This window comes from Lygodium microphyllum, chromosome 18 (genome assembly GCF_053477565.2).
Source record: "Lygodium microphyllum isolate KBCC chromosome 18, Lygodium_microphyllum_v1.1.10, whole genome shotgun sequence".
NCBI lineage: Eukaryota > Viridiplantae > Streptophyta > Polypodiopsida > Schizaeales > Lygodiaceae > Lygodium > Lygodium microphyllum.
The window spans coordinates 91,396,742-91,411,313 of record NC_141152.1 but is presented as its reverse complement, the minus strand read 5'-3'; the positions used below and the strand labels follow the sequence as shown (position 1 = coordinate 91,411,313).

The window sequence follows — 14,572 nt, the reverse complement described above, 5'->3', positions numbered from 1 at the left end:
AAGCCAAGCCCTCAAAGGCGAAGTCCAATAAGAACCTCTCAATCAATTGCTGCATATAGCCCTGAAAAATTGGATGCTTCAAATAAGAGGAGTTGAAACGTAAAGGGAGCCTATCCAGCAACTGCATAAAAGGTGCAATAGGTTGTGCCCGCATCTCAAGTTGGAGGGGGAAATGGTCCAACAACGCATATTGCTGCAAGACCTTCATTTCCAGCATCTCGGGAAGAAAATCATCCCCCTGCATGATATACATTCGGTCCAACCGCGACCAAGTAGTTGCATATTGTGCGGAATGAAAAGTAAACCCTGAAAAAGAAGGGTGAAGCCACGACCAAAGATCTTGCTTAAGTACGCGCAAAGCAAAGGAATTCCACACCCGGCTTTCCGGCGTATCCATTATCGAATGCCCTGAAGTGGACTGAGAAGAGTCAACACACATATTGAAATCTCCCATCAAAAACCCCCTTCGGCCAAGTGACATGGAGCCCTGCAAAGTCGACCAAAGATCCCGTCGGGATGCGGGATCATTCGGAGCATAGAGGCCCAGCAACCATAAAATCTCTCCTTCAAATAAGACTTCGATTACCAGAAAGCAGCCCTGCACATCATTTTTAACAAGAACAGGCTGGTATTTCTCATGGACAATCATCAGCACACCCGAATAGTGCGTAGCATGTGTCCCTGCATAAAACAGACGGAATCCATGACAATCCACAACTTTTCCTGCTTCACCGTGACTTTTGTGCTCAACTGCACACAATACATCCCACTGGTTCTCATGCAAGACAGTCCACATGGCATGTTGCTTATGGCGCGAGCAAATGCCTCGCACATTCCACGTGACTATCTTCATATATCTTCAAAAAAAGGAAGTCAGGAACCAGGCGCCTGTTGCCTCGATTTCACCTTTTCCGCGAGAGCATCCAGGACACCCTCATCCAGAAAATCAGCCAATACTGCAAACGAATTCTGGCGACCTGCTTTAGAGGTAGAAGGAAAATCCACTGCCTTGGGAGTGGGGCGGGGATAACGCCGATCCCAAGGTGTAATCACATTACCTTTTGTATCAAACGCCAGCTTAGCAGGTGGGCCCTTGGGGCCGTCTGTATAGACTTTCCTTGTAGACTGATTACGGGGGGCAAACGGGGCCATAGTACGCGCAACCTGCTGTGAAGTGAACATTTCTTTCCTACGCATATATGTGCGCACGGAATCCTGTGAAGCATTAGGCCCAGGATCCGCCAGGCCTGCATCCAACTTTTTACCTTTTTTTTGACGTGCCTCAATCCAATCAGTGCTACGGGAATCCAAACCCAGGACCTATTGTTTGCCTTTATCCACGACATTAGGTGGCTAAAGGGCCTCCTGTGTCGGGGCATCAAGCACCATGTCATCCTTAGGCAGCACAACCTGCGCATCCTCGGAAGACGGTTGCCTTTCAGGGCATTTGGCCATAAAATGCCCCAATTTACCACATGAAAAGCAGTGTCCTGCAAAGTTGCCCCATTTCAAGCGAAAATGCAAAGGATGCATGCCAAAACAATTGAGGCGAAGCCACGCAGGCCTTTTCCTGGCCGTGTCCCATAACATGCATAAACGGTTTCGATTCATAGCCCTGAGGCTTGGGGGAACCAACACTGTTCCCCAAACTGCCATCGCATCCTTCAACAATGGCCAATAGACCGCCGGACAATTTTCCACTTCCACCCACACCGGGCATTCTCGTTGAAGCAAACGCTGGAAGTCGCCCATAGGGCGCCATGGTACAACATGGACCAAGCGGCGATCAAAGAATAATGGCAACTTGGACAGGAGCTCAGCTTGATGTGTTTCCGATTTCAACAACACCTCATAAAAGCCGCGAGGTCCAAGGAAGATCTCCTCAACACACCCCCCTTGCAATAAATGGTGCATCCACTGGCGAATATGTGAAAGCACTGGGATCCTGCCAGTGAAGAAAAGTATAGCGGCACGGTCATAAAACACCGAGAAGGACCGCAAGACTGATTTTGGGTCCACCGTGGCTTCCAGCACATCATCAGTTCCCGCGTCAGAAAAGGTTTCATTATTATGCTGGACATAATCGCCAAGCAAAGTATTGGCAAAGTCCAGCAAATGCTCCCAGTCAATCTCCTGCGAATCCATAGGATCAAAGGCAACCTGCACATAGGAACGTTCCTGAGGACCCATTGGCTCGTCAGAAGTATGCTTGGAGCGTTTGCCCGCAGGCGGCAGTTCAAAACCCGGAGGCATCTCCTCCGTGCACGGCACCATATCCTCCGGCTCCTCTATATCGGAATCAGGGCCAAGGGCTGCCACCGTCCGGTCTAGAAAATCCATATCCAGGCCAGCCATACTGCTGTCTTCTCTCTAAAGAAGTCGTCAGGCGGCAGTCGTCAGATGGGTCTCCAGGCGGCGCGCAGGTCTAGGCGATCCTCTCTCTCTCGCTCTTGGCTTCCTTAGCTAGGGTGCGTTGAAGACTGCCCAGACAGCAGGTCTGTTTCTGCCTAGGGCAGAGCTGTCCCTTCTCCCAACATGGCGTCTGTGTCTCAGGAACAGATCTGGGCGCCACACGAACAGGTTGCAGGCGTGCACGGGCAGAGGTCGCGGAAGGCAGGTACAAACGACAGGTTGCAGGCGTGCAGGGACAGAGCTCGCAGGAGGACAAGGGCAGAGCTCGCGGAAGCTCTCTCTCTCTCTCTCTCTCTCTCTCTCTCTCTCTCTCTCTCTCTCTCTCTCTCTCGGCACAAGAACATGCACTTTGCAGGCACCCACAGGCTGCAGACGCAGTACGGATGGCTGGCGGGGCAACAGCTAGGATGTATGGGTTAACTGGACAGCTGGCGAAGCATGTCGAAGTGGCCAGGCGTGCAGCACGTAAGCAGCGACAAGGGAGAGACTGCCTGACGAAAGCAGTCAGGCACAGAACCAGTCGTTGACAGGGATGCAGCGAATAGGCGAACAGGCGACGGGGCGAACAGGCGACGGGACGAACAGACGAACAGACGAACAGGCTCTCTCTCTCTCTCTCTCTCTCTCTCTCTCTCTCTCTCTCTCTTTTCGTAATGGATGTTATATTTATAAACTCTCTCTTTTTTTCGTAAAAGGTAATTGTATTAATTACGAAAAAAATACAAGATTACAGGATTACAAGATACATGATGACACAAAGCCATCATGTGAAGAGGTTTTCTCTTTCTCTCTCTCTCTCTTTTTTCTGATTACAAGATACACGAGGGCCCTAGGCCAACGTGAGGGGAAGCCCCGTAGTAATGCACTGAAAAGGTTACACCAATCATGGCAACGACCCAGAGCCAATTGCCATATGCCACGGATGCAAATCCTCCCGAGGGAGCAAGTCCGAGTGTCGGATGATATCTAGCTGCCAATGCAAGAGCCCTTTAAGCCTGGCAATATGTCGGGGTACATTAGAGGCCGAATCAAAGAGAAAAGCATTGCGTGTGGTCCAAATGTGCCAGCAACCCCAATATCTGAAAAAGTGAAATAAGATCTTCTCATGCAACTGTGGCGGTGCGGGATACTTCGGACGCACAAAAACCCAATCGAAAGGAGTTAGCGAGGACCCCACCACCGCGCGCCAAATGTGCGACAAGAGCGACCAGATATTCTTGGCGAGCGGGCAAGAGAGAAAACGATGTCGGGCCGATTCCGCCGGTGTGGTACAGAAGAAACAATTGCCATTCGAGATGCGACGCTTGGCAAGGGCCGAGGCCAGAGGAAGTCCACCAATCATCACCCGCCAAAGAAAAACCTTGCATTTGAAAGGTGTCTTATTTAGCCAGCCCTCCATCAGCGTTTTCTGCCACCATGACAGCGATTTCCGCAATCCCCAAACAGTATTAGCTTTCTCTCCCAGCCATTGGTGATCTTGAACAAGAAGATGATACACCTGATTAGTAGAGGCCTTTTCCAGACTCAGGCGGCCTGCAAGGTCCCAGTCCTGCCAAGGGCGATCCACAGTCAAGGCCGGAAAGGGTTGCCGACCCTGAAGCTTCGACGAAAGCTGCTCCCATAAAGCACGGTATCCACGCGGGATCTTGAAGAGTCGCCGAGCAGTCCGAAATGATAGGAGGACATTGCGAGTGGTAAGGGTAGCATCCACAACCGACGTCACAACTAAACGGGCCATGCGATTAAATCTTGGTCTGAGTTGATGTTTATCTTCCCATGAAAGGAGTCTCGATACTGCCAACAATTCCAGCTGAAAGGAGTTAGTCTGCAAGCGGTCCCCTACTGGGTGCCAACGGGCCTTTTGGAGCACCGCTTTCCAAGAGCCGACCAAGTGCAGTAACAAAGAGGAAGAGGGACTGGAAATACGAGAGTCAGCATTAAGGACATGCCACCAGGAGGCCCGAAGCCGTGTGTTGCCATGGCGGAGCCCGCTGTCCTCAAGAAAATAACGGGCTATGATGGTCCATGGGTGATGGTCCACACACATGGCACGAAAAAGGGACCAACGGAGAGCTAACATATGAGTGTGTGCATCCAAAATAGCTCCTCCACCCATGCGCTTAGGGGTACATGCGTGTGACCATGAAATCCAGGAAATGCCGGCCTGCAGTGAGTCCTTCTTCCACAGCATGAAAAGGATGGGATGAGTGAGGACCTTCAAAGTAGTAGGCATCCATGGCAACAAAGGCAGGAAATATGTTAGCATTGGAAGCATGATTGTCTGGGCCACTTTGAGGCGGACATGGAATGGCCACGCTTGCGACTTCCAATACATAAACTTCGCCGCCAGTTTTTGTGAAATCCACTCCAGCAGGTCTTTTGGCCATACATCCACCCCCAACGAGTATCCAAGATGCCTGACAATGGAGCCACGGGAAACCACCTGGCCTTGCCAGCCTAAGGACTGTAGATCAGGCTCCGTACAACTGAGAATGGCTGACTTAAGGGCATTGATGCGAAGCCCAGAGGCCTAACCAAAGAGCGTCCAAACATCTAATGCCCTGCGAATGTTGTCCCTGTCTGCCTGCAAAATCATAAAGGTGTCATCAGCCAAAGATTAGCTAACGAAGTGCTGACCCAACGGAAGAGACAGGCCGGCCAGCTGAGCAGATGCTGCCATGGAGGATAACATTGAAAGGACCGGGTGAGTCGCCAAGGCGAAGAAGAGAGGGCTCAAAGGACAACCCTGTCTGACCGAGCGTGCAAGGACAAATGGCTCTGTAACTCCACCATTAAGCATAACTCTGGAAGAAGCCTCAGCACTAATGGTGTAGATCAATCGGGACATGCGGGTACGAAAGCCCATAGCCGACATGAGGTCTGCAATGAAAGACCAGTCCACATAATCAAACGCCTTTTCCAGGTCCAATTGGATCAATACCACTTCCTAACCCGAGTGCCGCGCATAGTCAATAGCCATTTGCACATTTAAGATATTATGCAGAATGTTGCGGCCCTTAATGAAACCATATTGGAGAGGATACACAATAGCTGGAAGGTGCTTGTGAAGCCGATTCGCCAACACTTTGGAGTAGATTTTATACATGGAGCCCATCAAAGAGATTGGTCTCCAGTGTTGCAACTTTGACGGCGAAGGGACCTTTGGAATTAGTTTGATAAGGCCTTCTTTCCATGAGGAGGGCATGACCCCCGTTTCCCACACTTGCTGAAACATGGCCACCAATGGCTTCACCAACTGCATGGCCGAGGTCTGAAAGAATTCATTAGTGAGACCATCCCAGCCAGGACTTTTATCATTCGACAGGCGCAACAAAACGTCCATAACCTCGTCCTCGCAAATATCCGTCTCCAAAGCGGCTTGCATATCAACTGGAACCTGCTGGCGGACCAGATGATAGAAGACCGAGCGGGCATGCGTAACCTGGCTAGAAGGCGAGGGAGAAGAACCAAGAAGTTCCATAAAATAATTTCTGCACATATTGACAATGGTCTGCGGATCAGTGACCATGCGACCTTCCGAATCTTGGAGTCTAGTCATATTTTCGCGAGCCGGAGAAGCATGCAAGGCGCGAAAGAACTTATGAGACTGGCAGGCACTATCTTGCAATGTGTCAGTCAAGTTATGCAGCTTGGCCTGCTGATAAGATTTCAACTGAAACACTTGAATAAGATGGGCCAAATGCCTCTCCAGTGACAGCAGAAAATCATCATCTGGGGAATCCACAAGCAAGGAACGGACCAAAGCCAGTAAGTCCTCTGTTGCATGTCGACGTCGCCGACAAAGAGAGGCATGATGAATCCCATACTGCCGAGCAACCCGCTGCACATTAAAGAGCAGCCGTGCAAATGAAGCCAAGCCCTCAAAGGCGAAGTCCAATAAGAACCTCTCAATCAATTGCTGCATATAGCCCTGAAAAATTGGATGCTTCAAATAAGAGGAGTTGAAACGTAAAGGGAGCCTATCCAGCAACTGCATAAAAGGTGCAATAGGTTGTGCCCGCATCTCAAGTTGGAGGGGGAAATGGTCCAACAACGCATATTGCTGCAAGACCTTCATTTCCAGCATCTCGGGAAGAAAATCATCCCCCTGCATGATATACATTCGGTCCAACCGCGACCAAGTAGTTGCATATTGTGCGGAATGAAAAGTAAACCCTGGAAAAGAAGGGTGAAGCCACGACCAAAGATCTTGCTTGAGCACGTGCAAAGCAAAGGAACTCCACACCTGGCTTTCCGGTGTATCCATTACCGAATGCCCTGAAGTGGACTGAGATTATAAACTCTCTCTCTCTCTCTCTCTCTCTCTCTCTCTCTCTCTCTCTCTCTCTCTCTCTCTCTCTCTCTCTCAAAGCCAAGACTGCAAATGAGGCTTTACTTGGTCACCCAAAACCTTAAACCTTTGCTCAGCACAACCTTAGCCTTCCCGATCGCTCCCCTTGCGACTCTGGCACATTTGAGCACTTCTTTTTCCCATTTTTTCCCTAGTTGTGCCCTGTTAAGCCCTGTTTTACAGCAGTGAACCCTAAGCTTTCCACTCCAATTCCTCCATCCTATCTTACTCTAAATGCAACAAAAATCAAAAGCAAAGTACTGAAATGATTTCTCCTACTCAATTAATCATCAAAAACCAAAAATACTTACTTGTAGCACAGATCAAAAACCCAAAATCTCCTATCTATCTCAAGCTCCAGTTTGGGGGTGAAACCCTTACTTCGACACTCGATTTAAGCACTCAAGCTTGAATCTATTGGTCCCGGCAACAGAACCAAAATGTGGAGGCGAGCTCAACCACCAAGATCCATAGACCGCTTATTCTTTCAAGTATTTCAAGCAAGCACTAATGGCTACCTCTCACATAGCCGATGCGCTATCCCTGTCTACGAGTGTAGCGAGCTTACCTTGATGCCAATTGAGTTGCTTCCTCTCTCAAGCACTCCAATAGCTCCACGATTCGTGATGCAAGCTCAAGCATCCTCAAGCCTCTTCCTCCAAGCTCCATCCTCCATAGCCACACGCGAGACGAGAGAAGAGAAGAGAAGAGAAGATGGTGGAGGACTTCACCTCCAAGATTCCTCACCCTCACACACTCACTCTCTCACTCACACTCCCTCCCTCAAGCACTCACAAGCAAGCAAGCAAGAGAAAAAAAGGAGAGAAGAAGAGCCTACTTTGCCACACACCAAAGAATGAGCTCTCATTTACTTTTTAAACTTTATATACAAAACCCTAAATCCCTTTTGGGTGGTCATCCCCTTATCCTCTTTTTTACACGGCTGCTAGGCCCCTTTTTCCATTGTCCTCCTATCTTCCTAGCTTCCTTCCTACCGCCCATCTACCTTTACAATTTGCATGGGTGAAAGCCCAGCGCTCTTAAAATAAATCATGGTGCGCCTTGCGCTCTTTTACAAAATATTGACTTGCGTTTTTTCTTGTGCGCATTTCTCCTTGATTAAGGATTTTTCTGCACTTCTTGTATTTCCATATTTTTCTTAACATGCCTTCATCTTCCATTTCACTTTTTCCTTGGCTTTATCTTCTGCTTTAGATTTTCTCGATTTTCCACCTTGTTCGTTAACATGAGGTATGTGCCACTAGGTTTTCACCACCAAGTATCCCCCTACAGGTGGCAGGTAGAGTGGATGGTGCCCGACATGGAACTTTCTTCACTGTGCAAAAGAGGGGACATCTGGTCCTTGACAAAGGGCAGCCGGATGAGGGGATAGTTATCCTTCCGTGGAGGAGGATTCGGGTGGTTGGCCTTTAGGAGAAGACATGGCATCTGGACCCTTATGTATTCTGGAAGGAGTTTCGAGAGTGGTGCCTCTAGATATGGAAGAGCAGGCCATGCAGCTAGGATTAGCAAACACGTGCTAATGCAAGAGGACATGGAGTGGGCACCTTCGCGTAGCAGGTACTGGGAGGAGCACAATATTACGGATGCTTTCCGATGGACTTTCTGGCGCCGCCCATGGGACAGCTGGAGGTCGAGTTGGGTATTGTATTTCTTATGGTTGTTGGCATATGGAGGCTTGGCGGTAGGAAGTTTGATAGACCAGATGCAGAAGGATGGAGGTTGTAAACACTGCACACATCAGCTTTTGGAAATGCCAAAGTACTGCCTTTAGTCGTGTGAGGTGGCGCAGCTCATATAGAGAGGAGCATGCCATATTCTCCGCTGTATAGCACCCAGCCTTGGATGTATCTCATAGGAAGCTTTCTGCTGGCAAGCAATCAGCCATGGTCGTCACCTTTTGTATGAGGCTGGGATGCAGGACACGATCTTCATCATTGAGGCTGGGTCGTGTGCAGTGGTCGGCCTGGAGGCTCTACCCATCCGCCAAGTATTGGAGCCCACAGCAGACCGCTCTGGGGTATCAGAGATGGTAAGGAGTCTTACCGGATGGCGCATCTAAAAGGCACGGTATCAGGAGGTTTTTGGCAAGGAGAGACTTTCAGTACAGGCGACTTTAGCAGAGCTCTAGATCTCCATCATCCACTCCCTCCGTAGTCGATGGAACCAGGTGCAGGGCAAGTCTCGAGCTCGTCAAGAGCTCCATTTTCACTTCATGCGCACTTGAGGCGGCCAGGATCTGTTCTTCATGATGCAGGCAAGCAACCCCAGATGGCGATACACCCCCCCCTCCCCTCCATGGCTTCTTGCCCCCATCCCTCCCAGACCATCTTGAGAGGCTTATACACATGATTTATTTATGACCTGGCACCAATTCCAACTAGTCTATCAAGCATGAGAATCAGTCTTCTCGAGTAATATAATCAGTCACATTTTACTTGGGGGGGAAAAAAAACTCTCGACTACCAAAGAGTCTCTCGAAATCAGTATCTCCATAGTAAAAAGATATCCAAAGAAATACAAAAAGTCTCTAGTAAACTAGAATTTCTCTAAAAAAGTCAAGCCAAAAATATAAAAGTGCTAATAAAGCGTGTTTCTATAGTATATACAAAAATGTGATTGAACTCCATGTGCATACACTAACTTCACCTTGCAAAGATGATGCAAGAAAAAATCTCTCCCAAAAAGAGACAGCCTAGTCTAGAGAGAAGTTAAGCAAGAATCCCCAAGTCTATAGAAATGGCAATAGATAAAGGAGCACCTTAATCCAAGATTTAAGATATACAATTGCTTTCTGGTACCAGAGTACAACTGAATCTTGATGTTAAAAAGCTGTTCTACATAGATATAAGAAATTTAGCTAAAATTCTAAGAAAATTGCATCTATGGCATCAATCGGTTGTGCTGGTACATTATATGTGTCACTAAATTGATTGCTTATTACGCATTCTCTATTTAGTAAATTTATGTCGATAAATTAATGACTCACTTTTCTTTAAGTGTTGATGATGATCTAGCATGACAATGAGACCATTTAGAGACCAATATGACCGGGATATCTGATACAGACAGTACAAGTTATGAAGGGAAAAGAGTGTCTGTCAAGTGTAAGAGTGTACACAAGAACCAAGAAGTTACACATAAATGAAGATGGATTGAGTTCTAAGAAGAGGAAGTGCATTAGCATTATGTATATGTATTTATATGTGCATCTGGGGACGCCTGGGATCGTTTACTTGTGTGTAATGAGCATTGCATTCATTTGGGGTCATCCTCTCCCTTACAAGTCAAAGGTTTAAGGTCTTTTCTCTTTTAATGAATTAAGAAGAGAAGTAATTCTTTCACTAAGAAAGACGAGAGAGATAATTCTCTCACTAAGAAAGACAAGAGACATGATCCTCTAGAAGTGAGCAAAGAAGTGATTTTCCCTTTCTAAGGTCTAAGATAACAAAAGCTTTTATGTAGAAGTCAATCTTAAGGTTGAGGCCCAAGGAAATCTAATGAACTCTCCTTATCTATGGCTCAAGGTGGTTAAATGGACCATAAGTTAAGAGTAGAGTTTAAAAAGCTGATTTTCTTAAAATAAACATGGTGAATCCATTTTTAAAATATCTCGCGATAGAAAGCCGATCTCTAAAAACGGCCCGCGTGGTTATCAGAAACGGCGAGATCTACAACTTTTGTGTTGGATGTTTTTTCATCCAAGTAACAAACGGAGAGATATTCCAAAATTGATGTTGCGTGTAGAGTAGGTCCTGGAACAGCCACATCTTGCATGAAGATCAGCCTTTCCAATCTTGGCACTCAAGTCTCTCTCCAAGAAGAGAAGCTCTTGGAGCCTATAAAAGGGAGGCTCTCCTTAAGTGTGGAGGAGGTGAAGGAAGTATCACTTTGCATGCATCCAAGAGAAGAAGAGAAGGTGCAAGTGTTGTGGAAGCTCTATTGAAATCAAGTTCCAAGGGGAGAAGAGAAGGTCCTGCAGAAGAGAAGGTCCTGTGGAAGCTCTGTTGAAATCAAGCTCCAAGAGGAGAGCCCTACACATATTGTGTAGGAGAAAGAGCGACTCAAGAAGGATCAAAAGGTGTCAACTTCCAAGTTGTGCAAGTGTTAGTTGGTTGTATACCGTGCAAGGAACCGCGATCTTGTTCCCGAGATCTACAAGTTAAGAACTGGCTTATGTATAACGAAGGAGCTTGCTCCTTGTCAATAATATAACTCCACAAGGGGGGAGACTGGCCCATCTTCCAATCCATAGTGTGTTGTCTATCTCTCTATCTCTTTTCTCTCTCTCTTTCTCTCTACATCTTTCTTTTCTCTCATATGTTCTCTCTCTACACCAACATAATATTCACCATATATCTTTTAAGTATATAAGAAGGTCAAGCGTGTATCTCGGATCTTATGACAATGTGCCACTAATAGTAACTTGCCAAGTCACAAAAGTGTTGATAAGAAGATCGCATAGAAGTGCATACAAGTCAATCTAACAATAAATTTAAATCGACACCAAAAGGCACATGTAATGACATGTATAGACTGTGAGACCTCTAGAAAGAGCTTAATAACATCAAAAGCTTTTCTCAATGTGAGCTTAATCTCCACATGGATCACACAAATATTCAATTTTATTGGGAATACTTAGTTTATCTTTTTGCACACCGGCCCAATTTAACTCTCACATGAGAACAAGCAGATTTATGTTCTGTGCAAGAGGTGTTTCTCTTTTGCCTGTTTATATTTTGGTGTGGAAAGAAGGAATATGGAAAAAGCAACTGGGAGGGAGATGGAGTATAATGGAGATGCTGCATACTCGTGTCATAAAAAGCAAACAATCAAAGCACAAGAAAGCTAGCTTTGCTAATGTAGAGGCTAAAAGAACTTACTGCTCCACAATATCCTCAAGGATTACCTTGTCTCCGAATACAAAAGTCTGATAATCAAAAATAGCCACAAAACATCAAGTTTTTAGTATGTGTATACGTGTCCACATATTCATGTTCAATACCATATGTTATGCACAATCATGATATCCAGGGAAATGTTGACCATCAGAAACTTTTTTTAAACGAGCATACAAGAAAAGAATTAAAGCACTCCTTCTTAGAGCTGACACAGACCATTCCATCCATAAAAATAGGCATTGAAAAGAACATCATATACTAGAAGGAGTCAAACAGCTTGACCTATACAAAAAATTTACCTCAAACTCCCCAAAGGCTCGCAGCCTATCAAGAATCTGCATCATGGGAGGAGAGCATGCCTGAAATTTGCCATCCCATTAGATGAGATGGCACATCAAAACTAAAGATAAGTTTGAAGATCGCCTTACCAACATGTCTAGCTCTTCTATTGTGTTTTGAACAATTTATGGCACTATACACGGTCAAACGCCATTTGCCTTTATGAACTTGAATTGACGGTAGAAACAAATACCAATTTAAAGGGTTTACAAAATCAGCATAGTTAAAACAAAGCCAAGAAAACATGTGAAACTGATCACAAAGGACTTTGTGACAAATAAAAATGGCTATTTCTAATAACTCGCTAACAGGCATCAAAATAAAATAACGGACAGCACTGCCAAGTAAATTACAATTCTGCTAAAGATAATTTTCCATGCAAATGGGATCTTATAATGCGCTGTCAAATGTCTGACATCAAGATGATAGCAAAGAAACAATGCAATGGGTACACAAAAAGGAGGAATAAGGGAGTATTCAGCACATGAGAACAAGCGTGGGATACAAATGTTTAAGTAGAAATAGAACAACAAGCAGCTAAGAAGATTGCTTCTCTTGTAGAAGCAAGAAAATATATGCAGCCTGTTCCAAAAATGGTACACCACAATAAGCATGAAGGTTCCTGACTGCAAAGGATGCACCTGTCCACCATTACTTATGGCCAGGCATCTTAACAAACTGGACTACGAAAAAAAATAATCGGTCATCTCTAAGTTAACTATCTTAGACTTTTACGAAACCTGGCAATAGTCTACATTGAAAATGGAAGTCCTCTTACACGTTCAGTTGATTATGTCATAATGAATCTTATATCGATGCATTAGCTCTGATTTTTGTGTTGGACAAACCGAATTTTATCTGCAGCCATGCGAAGATTATCATTCTATGTTCAGGAATTTGTAGGATAAAGCTAAACCAAATTCTCTAAAGTAATTGGAATAGTCTCGTCAGTCCTATCAAGTAATGCCGATATGCAGTAACGCTGTACACACGTCGAAAGGAAATAAAGAAAAGGCGCTTGGCTTGAATCGCTTCGATGCTTTCAATACATGGTCGATAACCTTGAAAGCCTAAGAGAAAGTAAATGGAAGGCTCTAGGAAAAGAGAAAGAATAACTATTAAAAATCTGCATCCAAAGGTAGCTGATACGGAAAACAGAATCCTGCACTCACCTTCTTCTCCAACACGCATACTCCTACAATAATCTTTCGCTGGCTTTGGGAGCTATCCATGGTGCATCACTCACATTGGCACTTGCTGGAACAGCTTGTCTTCTGAATCGCCTTTAGCAAGCTCCGAAGAAACCTCCAAGAGAATGAACCTATCAAAAGAAGACGAATACTAAGAAAAAAGCCATGATGTCAGGAATGAACCTGTTGAGACCGCATAGCCGGAAACTTTGCTCCCAATCAGGCACTATACACGAATAACCGGGAAAAAGATAGAAAGATGACTGATTTATTCTTTCTATAGACCTATGGACTCTAGATAACCGGAAGCAGCCACATTTGTTTGTACAGAAACCGCATTGTTTCTGTACCTCGATTGAAAGAAAGTGGCTGTTGATAATAATACGTATTGTGTTAATATGTCCTTCCTTTACGTCTGCATGCAGAAAAAGTCTATATGGTCGAGAGCTAAATAGGGGAAACTAGTTGCTGCTTCGGTTTCTTGGGCGGGAACTATATATGGCCCGGTTTACCACCTGTCCCACGCCTTCGCAATTGCTTTGGACGCGAATAGTAGAAATTCTCGCTCTCTGCTGAATTCGTCACCTCAATGTACCTGTTGAGCGCATACCCCGCGGGACCCAAACGTTCAAGTTTCCCGTACAAGTATTTCATAGCAACTGTCGATTCTTTTACATGCATCAGCCCTCAATGAACACTCCCAACAACTTTGGAGACTTAGTCACTCGATCTAGATATTGAGTTCACCAACCATATCTTTAAGAGTTTGGGATTGCCACGTTTTTATAAAGTGTTACTATACAATGCTCATGAAAATTTGAGGTTTATTATCAAACGAAGTATTAAACTTTTTTAAAAGCCTTGAAATTGTAACAATTAACATTTTCTAATTGTGTATCTTGGAGTAGAATACCCATATTTAATCACAAGTGTCACTCTTACCTAAGCAACTGCCTTCCACATACTCATATACTAGCAACACCTCCTTTCCTACTGTGCAATAGCCCATCAGAGGCACCAAGTTACGATGCTTGATCTTCCAAATGGTTTTCATCTCTACTATAAACTCCCTATCGGCCTAACCTCCTAGAGGTGATATTTCACAATCGATAAAAGGTTGGAATATCCACTACATTGATTTCCTACACGAGAAGAACCTTGTTTAAACATTTGAAACACATTGCAACATGTAAAGATAGAAATTAGGGGTGGCTAATTGCACTTGTGGAAATCATGGGATTAGATCTAGTTCTACTCACTTAACTTTTGGATATTACATATCTAGATATTAACTTTTCAAAATTGCTAATCTACAAGGCTCCCCTTTTCTCTCACCAAAAAAAACATGGGCTAAGCTA

At 45.3% G+C, this 14,572-nt stretch overlaps 1 protein-coding gene across 1 annotated transcript in view; it reads right to left on the bottom strand.

Annotated features, from left to right (window-relative positions):
- The window catches only part of LOC148021147 (inositol hexakisphosphate and diphosphoinositol-pentakisphosphate kinase VIP2-like), a 261,593-nt gene extending 247,769 nt beyond the window's left edge, over positions 1-13,824 (bottom strand). Inside the window, exons 1-4 of the mRNA XM_087698993.1 lie at positions 13,565-13,824; positions 13,197-13,345; positions 11,985-12,044; positions 11,668-11,714 (exon numbers count right to left, since the gene is read on the bottom strand). Of these exons, the coding sequence (XP_087555119.1) occupies positions 11,668-11,714; positions 11,985-12,044; positions 13,197-13,256 (167 nt within the window). The 5' untranslated portion in view covers positions 13,257-13,345; positions 13,565-13,824. The remainder of the gene's footprint in view (positions 1-11,667; positions 11,715-11,984; positions 12,045-13,196; positions 13,346-13,564) is intronic.
- Between the last annotated feature and the right edge of the window lie 748 nt (positions 13,825-14,572).